We start from the raw sequence: 10,238 nt of genomic DNA on the forward strand, positions 1-10,238 counted from the left end.
TAGCATGAAAAAATGTAATTTATATATATTTCGTTTTTGTTTTTTTTATGGTTATGAGTTCAGTCAATTGACAGACCCCAAATAGTTAGGGTATAGAAAATAATAAAATATAAAGTCTTACTGAAAACAGACATTTGAAATGTATTTAGGAGGTTTTAGAGATTATACTAATATTCCAGGTTTTGGACACAAAGAACAGTTTTTAATCATAACATGAAATCACTTCACACTCGTTCTAGTAACCAAACAAACTAGATATTTTCAAACAAATCTTTAGTAAAAATATTTCATTAAAAAATCTGATTTTTTGTTTACAAAAAATATGTAATCTTTACTAAAAGTCTGCCATATTTTTTGAAGATACATATACAAAAGTTAGAGTGTAAATATTTAATGTATATACAAACTCATTGCAAATGGGTTAATTTTTGAAAATTTCAAATGTAAATCATATAAATCCAAAAAAGTATCAAATTATTATACTGGTATATAAGATTAATGCAAATTATCTGGCTTTCTAAGTAAGTTACATGTGGATTAAAATTTCTATTCAGAGTAATGACTTAGTCAACAGATTTCAAATTTTCCAGTCAAACAGAAGTTTTCCCATCAAGGCACTTACAAACAACACTCAGATTTACATAGCTTAGAATGTTCATTTTCTATTGGTTATAAAGACATTCTTAAGAAAAGTAAGAGTGAGTAGACAAGAGGTTTCAAAAGAATGTAATATACATTAATATCTCAGCAAATCAAAACAAGTGGTAGGTTTTAATTTTGTATTCTAGTTTTAAGTATATGAAGTTTGAGTTTGTAATTCATTAACTACTACAGACATTGTACAATAGAGATACAATAACATAAACTGAGCATTAAGACAAGAAGATATATGCCACGACCCACAAAAATATATATTTGGCTTTTTTTATCATTTTATATATTTTAATATATCTATAAATATAATCTATATATTTATATTAATATTAAAAAATTAAAATTTGAATTATAAACTATATTGTGATGCGACTTTAACAGACTTACAATGATAATAAAATTGTTTAACCTTCTCACTCCAGATATCCTTTACTGCATATGACAGTTTTAGATCTTACGTTCAAAATATTATTGAACTACTCTTTCTTTAAGCTATACCAATTAGTATAGCATTAGTATAGTATAGTATATAGAGTAATTTAGATTTATTTTTATTTTCTTTTGGTTGTTACAAGTTCGATTAAACTGACCTATCTCACTTTGAAATAAGATAGAGAAAAATTAACAAAATATAGTTTTAGAGTAAAAAATACCTGAATGTATTTAGGAGATTTTAGGGATTACACAAAGATATTTTGAGATTAGGAAAGTATTTTTAATCTTGATAAAAAAAATTACTTTGCACACCGACTTATTTAAAACATACTCAATATATTCATGGACCAAGTTTTATTTTAGTTTATTTCTTGAATAAAAATATGATTATTTGTAAGTGAAAGGCATATTGTTAACTGAAAGCTTGCCAAATTTTGTGAAGATATATACACCATATTAAAAATTAGAAGTATTAAGTATATAAAGACTTTAAATGAGTAAAAAGAGGTCACATAGTAGGTCAAATTGACCAAGCTGTGTTGTGCGAGTTAATGGAATTAAAATAAGAATTGATAATTCCCAACACTACAGAGTGGATTTAATGTTTACATTTTTTCTTGGAAGTAGTATACTGAGAAAGTCTTAAAGGACTATTGGTCCCTTGTTGTCCATACCATTTTCCTTACAGAACAGAAAAAAACCGGTTAACATTCACATAAAGCTTTAGTTTTGTAACAAAGTTGTGTTATAACAAATCAAAGTTCAACATTTGTATCATATAATTTTACCAGTCAAAACCAAAATTAAGATCTCAATACTATAATCAACTAGCTTACCCTGTGAATACTCAGAACAGCTGATAATATCTTGTGGAGACAACTGTACTTGAACACTGTTGTTTGTCATAATTTGTAGTCGAGATTCAATCATTGCTAGTGAAGCAAAGGAGTGGCAACTTCCACAGCTTCCTGTATAAATATAATGCATAAAGGTGATGTACCTAAATGTTTGCTCCTCACAGAAGTACATAATCCAGTATGGACTCAGTGAGTTAATGACATGCAGTTTATAATTTGTAAAACAATAAACACATAGCACTTTCTCGAGTATGGAAGCATTATGCTTCTATAATAATACACTGGCAACAATTTATAAGCATAATAGTGAGTTACACAGTATGTTTCAACACAACATTGATACCTGAGGAAGACAGAACTGTTCTGTCAATAAGTAAAAATCAATAAGCACATAGCACAATAAAAACACTTTCTCAAGTATGGAAACATTATGCTTCTATAATAATACACTGGCAAACAATTTATAAGCATAATAGTGAGTTACACAGTATGTTTCAACAGAACATCGATACCTGAGGAAGACAGAACTGTTCTGTCAATTCTGTCAAAAACTTTCAAAAATTTACAGTAATATAACTTTGGACAAACCTTGGTTTCTCACTGAAGAAACATAATTAACACCATTAATGTTCCTCCAATCAAACTCTTCTGATAGTTGAGCAGCAAGCATCTTTATTCCAATTGTTACATGAGCTGCCTTAGGCCTGCTATATTAGGATTATTACATAGTCAAAGAACAGTATAGAAAAATGTGTTATCATGGCTATCTTAAGAAGCAGACACTGAGAACTTCTATTACACATCATCAACACTCTTTTAAAAAAATTTTATGATTTCTGATTTGCAGCCTAAAACATTTCATCCTTCCTGACAACATATTTTAATTGAATAGTAAGTTAAGCAAGTAATGCTACATATAATAGTTAAAAATTGGCTCGTTAACGTGGAATTTAAATTTTTGTTATCAAGATTTTCAGTCTCATAGAGTTTAGTATTTTTCATTATATTAGTTTTCTGTAACAAACTGAGTCTTGAACTAATTTATTTTGTTGTTATTAATCCTAACATTATAACAATACAAAATGACCAATAAAAAGTATTGTTACTTTTTCAGAAAATCATCTATTCCATTGTTAAACTCCTGTAAAGTGTTAGTCCCTACTTTTGCCAACAGCAATTTATTTAAAAATTAAATACATCTTGACTAAAGCACAGTCTCTTACTTCAAAGATTAAACTTTTGTCCTCTCATTCTGTTGTTTTCAGAATACAACACAAAGAAATGAGAGGCATTTCTACACTTCTACTAATTAATCTTGTAAACTTGAATAAAATCATCTGTTACCTTTTTCTCTGCCAAGCTTTAATCAGCATCTCAAATAATCTTATTTTTTTAAACAAGGAAATTCAAAGAGTGATAAAACTTCCTATAATTATGATTCATTCATGAATTTGTAAAAATTTACAAAACAAGATATCACTGAGGATGTTGTTTTTTTAAATTTATCATTCACACAATTTTTTTCAAAATCTTTCCTTATTATTGCATACACTACCAAATGTAATAATACAGTTTTATTTACAAAGCAAAGCTTTATTTATTTCAAGCAAACTCTAACAAATTAGTTTCATCTTTGTGAGAAAAAAAATACATTACTTACTAACACAAGATTTTCTTCCACCTCTTTGCTTCAAAAGCTGGGATATGGTTAAATTATCATACTCTGGATACCAATGTGCTTTCCAGGAGGATGACTTACTGTTGATTTTATGCAGAAAGGCAAAGTTTGTCTTGTGCAAACTTTTCTCCAACCTATATTTTGCCAAAAAACATAATGGAAATTAATATTCAACATTTTTTTTTCACAAACTATTTAATTCAAAGAGTAAAGTAACTGAACAACATTTATCACTACATGTGTATGTGTTCAACATACACTTTTTCATATAAGGATAAGCAAGGTTAAGTATGTTATTCCACTCACCAAAAATACTCAAAGAAATTAACCCAAACAATATGCAACCTTTCTGTATAAATACCAATTTGAAAAAAATTAAATAAATAATCTATACACTAAATTATCAAGGACGATATCCCACAATTTTGTAATTAGTAGAGATATAATTGTGAAGACCAAGTCAGGATGTGGACTTCCAAACTTTACTTTCTTACTCACATTTCTATTTCCCCTCTTATCAGTCCAACATTTAATTACCCATCTTGATTATAACCAAGCGTTTCATATTTTAAACACCCAAATCAAAATTTTTTATTTTTGTTTTGTTTTTGAATTTCGTGCAAACCTACGCAAGGGCTATCTGTGCTAGAAATTGTCTTTGAAAGGACATTTCACCATTAGAAACTGAACATTACTTTTTAAAGTTAAAAAACCAACACTAAGATATATGTTAAGTAAATCCAATACCATTTATTTAATATGACAACAGGATATAAATTCATTTTTTTGATGTATAACATAAAACATATAAAGAATGTTTCAAGTACTTTAAATAATAACTTTACATGTCAGGATTTCACTTTTAAAGGGTTTGAGAGTAGTGAGAGTTTTACTTTATTTCAATACTATTAAGTAAATATTCATTTCCATACATGATAGATTTCTGGGGACTTAATTAGTTTTTCTACACAGTGCTTTGGTGGTAATGAAGTTATTTTTTTTCCTACATAACAAGCCCAGTTGTTGCCAAAAACATCATGTGACCAACCAGGCAGGGTGCGATCATGCATACTGGTGACATTTCCATGACTGTTCTTATATGCCAAAAATGCATAAGACTTTTGATAGTTAATTACCATCTCAAAGCCTTGATTATAAACAACTGTCCAAAACCCCTCGTTTCCATACTGATCAACTACAACATCTGGGAAGAGCAGGGTCATCTGTAATATGTGTATTGTTGGACTTAGGCATGACAGAAATTTCAAGTTTATTAAACTACAAACATTTATAATAATATACCTAACCATTCATTTATAGTTGTTTTAAACCATTTAGAAATATAAAAGGATTAATAAGGTAAATGTTAAATAATTCTTCATTAGTCCATTTTTCAAAAATGAAGGAAGTATCTATATTAGCATGACAATCATTGTTGCCAAGTTTTCCTTAATGACTGTAGGGGGGATAATAAAAAAACAATCACATGCATTGATATCATAACCACTGTACTGGTGAATAAAAGGAGAGAATGTTTTGAACTAGTGGAACTGGTATTCACTGAAAACAAATTAACAAAAGCTGTGTCACAAAACATAGCCCCTGTAACATCATTAATAGAATAAATTGTGAAAAGCGATTATGAAAGCTTAATAACTACAAAGTTACTGTTCCAGTTCTGCATTCAAAGTGAAAAGCATGTAAAGGTTACACAATATGCAAGGTCCACCACATATAATTAAATTCTGTTTAGAATAATATGCTTCATTTATGCCACACAGTTGCTTCAGTTACAAATTTCTGAAAACAAGCCTTGAACTTTAAAATTGGTAAAATAATTGTGAAACCAAAACTCTTTTAGAAATTTTACAAATCTTAAATTCTCAAACATTATCCTTGGAAACTCAATCTCTTTAAGGCTGCAACCTCTTAATATGCAAGGTTCACATCAAGCTGGATGGGTGATATTTGTTGGCCTTACTGAGTCTACTCTGTGTTGATTCTATGAAATGTCCTCACAGTATATCTTACAATAGCTGGTCAACTAGCATTATAACATGCCAGTAATCATGTACATATGCCTAGTATATTGTATACAATGTATATTCTAGCTTGTTAGCAATGTAGAATTGTATGTTATTATTTTTGTAAACATATTTCTGTAAATATATTTAGTTTTCTTTAGAATTATAAAAAAAGCCATTTATATTCAGTACAAAAATACAAGGAGAGAAAATATAGCTATCAAAATACATATTAATTAACTGTGCTTCTAAATATCTATCAGTAAACACTAAGCAGTAATTTCTTTTTATTCAGATGAATGGTTAGCAAAAGAATATTTTTTTTCACTCTCTAATATTTGATATTACTGCACGTAAGCATTTTCATGTTAACTTCAATTACAAACCATAATGTTTAAGACAGAACACAGTTTCAATGATAGGTTAACTTAGAATAATATGCATTTGAGAGAAAAACTTACCATGTAAAACTTAAACCAATTAATAATAGCTGCCAGATAAGTAAATATTTTACAGCATGGCAATGAATCCATTTGGAATACCAACATAAGCCTAAAATTTAATCAAAATATTTTACATACTTTGTTAAGGTATCATAAACATAATAAAACCTACCTCCGAAAACTACAGAAAGAGTGAATTATTTTGTTATATACCTAGTTGTATTTAATTAATTTTAATAGTGCAGAACATACAATCTTTACATTATTAAAATACACCATACTATGCTTTGTTAATGTAGTTTTAAATCATAACTTAAAACTTCCTCTCTGATACATACATATTGTGTGAAAAACAATTATATTTTATATTTATAAACAACTCATAAGGATAAGCCAACACAGCACACCAAAAAACAGTTTCTGAAATACATATCGATAATTGATTACAAAAAGACAAATTACCCAGCTACATTTGAATATAAAGCTAAGTTTTAAAGTGAACAGAAGATTTTCTAATTATGCATATGGCATCTAGTCTCTATCTTAAATATCTGTTTATATTGTTGATCCATTTAGAAGGTTGCAACATACTTTTCCAGGACTTAAAAATGTTTTGTTCATTTTATCTTACTACCACTGATGTTTAAATAGCTGTATAGACAATGTTTTTCAAAGTATGTTTGTAGTCTGTCATTTTTCCTTCCAAATAGCCTTGATGCTCCTTAAGCAAAAATGACAATGTCCTTGTTTATACCCCAGAAAAACGAGTTAGGCCCAAAGCCAAATAGCATTGCCCTGAAAATGATGGATTTCTGAGATATGTATTTCAGTACACTTTATACCATTAAAGTAGAAATTGGAAAAGCAGTTCTACTTGCAAATATAATATAGCAATAACCTAAAAGTCAATTGCTAGCAGGGGTAGAAATATTCTAAATTTTCAGCAGGACACATCCGGCTGGACAGTGAAACTTGCCGGACATTTGAAATTTTAGCAGGACACCTCAAAATTGTCACTGGACATTACCGAAAACAAGAAATCAAGTAGAGACAATTATTATATAAAACAGAATCATTTTATTTATGGCACTGAAACATTATTTCAAAGCAAGTGGCAACAAGCCTTGTATCCATTAAAAATGACACATCAATCAGACTGGTAGATTTGGTCATCCAGCACTAAGACATCAGTATCTCTTTTGTCTCTACGTGTGTGAGTTCCATGTGGACTCACAAATCATGTTTTTTTTACTGTCCTTCTACAGACTTGCACAGTAATTCTGTGCTTGCAAGATCACAGCTCTTATACTTAGTTAATTTTATTGTCATCAAGTCATTAAGAGAATCATTTATTAGTTTGGACCACCAGTCATCCTTAATAACTGCCATCTGGGAAAATCCACATTCTGGTTCAGCAGATGACATGGAAATCACCTGCATGAGGCATACCAAGGCCAACACTATTGATCCAGGGAAAGGTTTACCATCCTCAACAGTAATTTGACTTAATATGTGAGCCCACAATCCACTTGCACTAATAGCCAGGGACTCCTCTGATTTGGCAAATCTTGCAGCTTTGAGCAGTGTCTCGTGTAAGTCAGCTTGGCAAATATCAACTGCAATGTTGAAACCCTTAGCTTCTAGCAGAGCACCAAAGTGGTCCAAAAGTGTCTAGAGTTCATTATGGCCATAAGATGACAATGCCTCCTTGCTTGGTTCAAAAATTTGAAAGGCACCAATAAAATCCTTATCAAATTCTTCAAATCTCTCATTCAGTTTCTTCAGCCACGGATTGAGCAACTGTCTCTTTTGTGGCACTTTTTGAGCCTATGGCCTTTGTCTGACCACTAATAGAATTCATCTTTCCTCTAAGTAACAACTTGCCAATTTGTTCACATGTTGTGAGCTCTTTAACAATTTTCTGGGATCTCTCAACATGATTCAGATTGCCCAGCTTTTCTTTGCAAACAGCAAGTTTGTCAGAAACAATGTTCACAGTAGCAGAATTGTCTTACATTTTGAGACTAAGAGATGTCAAAACAGCCAGAACTGCCAAGAGTATGTCCATGTACAGGATGAATTTAAGGCTTGTCAAAGTACTGTATAATCCTGCAGCTTTCTGTCCACGTTCCCCTTTGTCATGCAGCTTTACTTGATACAAATGCTCTGCTAAAGCTGGCTAGTTATGAGAAACTGACTCCAGAGCATGTTCTTTGTAAGCCATCCACTGGGTTCCTGTCCCTTTTGTTGGCTTTACCATCTTCTTTGAAGCTAGCCCAGTTCTGTGGTGAGTTGTCATAAAACTTCCATAGGTTTTCTAAAAAGGTTTGGATACAATCAAGGTAAGGGATGTCCTTGATGGTCTTCTTAATTGTAAGTTCCAATCTGTGACTAACATAGTGGATCCTTATCAAATAACGTTTTTATGCCTTCAATCTATTGACTAGCCCTTTATTTGTGCAAAAATTGACAGCTGCCCCATCAGCTGTCAGGCATACAATTGTTCAAGCCAGTCGGGAAACTTGCCATATATGGACAATGCTGCAAGTACAAAAAATTAGTACCCAATATTAGTTACTTTCTGTAAAAAAAAAAAAAAAGAAGTAAATCTGTACTTTGGAAAATTCAATTGCTCCATTATCTATTACGCAAGTTGTGCTAGGTTAAGCTCCAATTCTGGAAGTGGTAAATACATGGTTCTTCTTGGTTTAAATCAATTGAAAAATGCTTGAGTTTTTGAATGACTATCAGTGATGAATGAAACCCACTTGATGACGAGAAACCCACTTGTTGAGTTTTTATATGCAAAACGGCTCGTTTGGGTTGAAACACTTTACATAGAAGGTCGAAACGTTGTTCGCTCTTCTATGTAAAGTGTTTTCTCAGCCCAAACGAGCCGTTTTTGCATATAAATGGAATGACTACATAAACCTGAATTAAAACACAAAAGTACATCAAATATTGTCCATTTTAATTTTTCTTAATTAGGAATTCAGGATAAATCCAGAAAATTCTCATCCCAGGTAACTAAGAAACCTGTACCTGAACTAAGTGCCTGTAGCAAATGTTCAGAATCAGCCTTCTCAACTGACTGAAGACACAGGAAGTGAGTTACAGGGTAACATTCACTGTCCAAGTATCTTACATAGACTATCTCCTGCTCAGTGTTGGCAGTATCTGTTGATCTGTCAGTCATAATGCCAAAGAATAATGAGGTGTGCAGACGAGATCTGACATTAATTCTAATTGTTTCTGCAATATACTTCGTAAAGATAATTGCTTGTTTGTCATTGTCATAATGTTCTGTTAAGTTCATACCAAAGTTGTGCTCCTGCAGCAACAGAAGCTCTTGAAAATCGCTGAATGGGTTCGCATTCAAAGCCATATAAAGGGCAGTCCTGAACAGCACAAGCAAACGATCTTTTTTCGTCTGGTTAAGTTTGCTCAATTCTTTCATCATGGGAGTTAAATTAGGTGTTTCTTTTGCTGTCTTAGCTTGACAACTTTAGACTGTGGGCGCGACTGTTTTCATGCTCCTTAACAGCACTTGCTCTCAGGTTGGAAGATCCTATTATGAAGGTATTCTTCTGCCTTCCACTATTTTGGTCTTATTCCTGGCTAATTGAGCAAAACATCAGTCCGGTAGCGTTATTATACTCCAGCCATGGTCGACCTCTATTCCATTCATCCTGGAAACGACGAGTAGGCTTAGCGCCAGTACCAGCGGTAACAGTTTTTGCTTTAACACTTAGGCTTGGGTCAACAAGCTTGGGTTTTTTTTCACTTGGGGTTCCATAGTATTGTTTTCTGATTCATTAGTCTTGCTCGTGAAACCAAACTGAAATAGATCGTGAAACTTTCCCGTTTTTTTACTATCAGACGCCATGGTCACAGATCGTCGTGAATGTTTAGTAGTCACGTGACTATCCGGGACGACACGGATAAGGCGACCTAAAAAGCGCATTTTGTAAGCGTTCATACCGTTTTTTAAAATTTGCTTTTTTTTTGTCTTAAATTAAATCTTAAATTTTGCAAGTTATTTTCCACTCTTTATAGAATATACTTTTAAGCAAAATCTTTGGGCTGTGCTTACACAGCTTTTGTCTCACTTATTTTTGAGGGGACGGTGTATTTGTGTCCGATATGT

The 10,238-nt window shown here is 31.6% G+C and overlaps 1 protein-coding gene across 1 annotated transcript in view; it reads right to left on the minus strand.

Moving 5' to 3' along the window:
* The window catches only part of LOC143251270 (uncharacterized), a 48,835-nt gene extending 38,819 nt beyond the window's left edge, over positions 1-10,016 (minus strand). Inside the window, exons 1-6 of the mRNA XM_076502710.1 lie at positions 9,410-10,016; positions 4,761-4,847; positions 3,725-3,758; positions 3,607-3,643; positions 2,535-2,653; positions 1,926-2,057 (exon numbers count right to left, since the gene is read on the minus strand). Of these exons, the coding sequence (XP_076358825.1) occupies positions 1,926-2,057; positions 2,535-2,653; positions 3,607-3,643; positions 3,725-3,758; positions 4,761-4,847; positions 9,410-9,466 (466 nt within the window). The 5' untranslated portion in view covers positions 9,467-10,016. The remainder of the gene's footprint in view (positions 1-1,925; positions 2,058-2,534; positions 2,654-3,606; positions 3,644-3,724; positions 3,759-4,760; positions 4,848-9,409) is intronic.
* Between the last annotated feature and the right edge of the window lie 222 nt (positions 10,017-10,238).

The sequence above is a fragment of the Tachypleus tridentatus genome, chromosome 5 (genome assembly GCF_004210375.1).
Source record: "Tachypleus tridentatus isolate NWPU-2018 chromosome 5, ASM421037v1, whole genome shotgun sequence".
Classification (NCBI taxonomy): domain Eukaryota; kingdom Metazoa; phylum Arthropoda; class Merostomata; order Xiphosura; family Limulidae; genus Tachypleus; species Tachypleus tridentatus.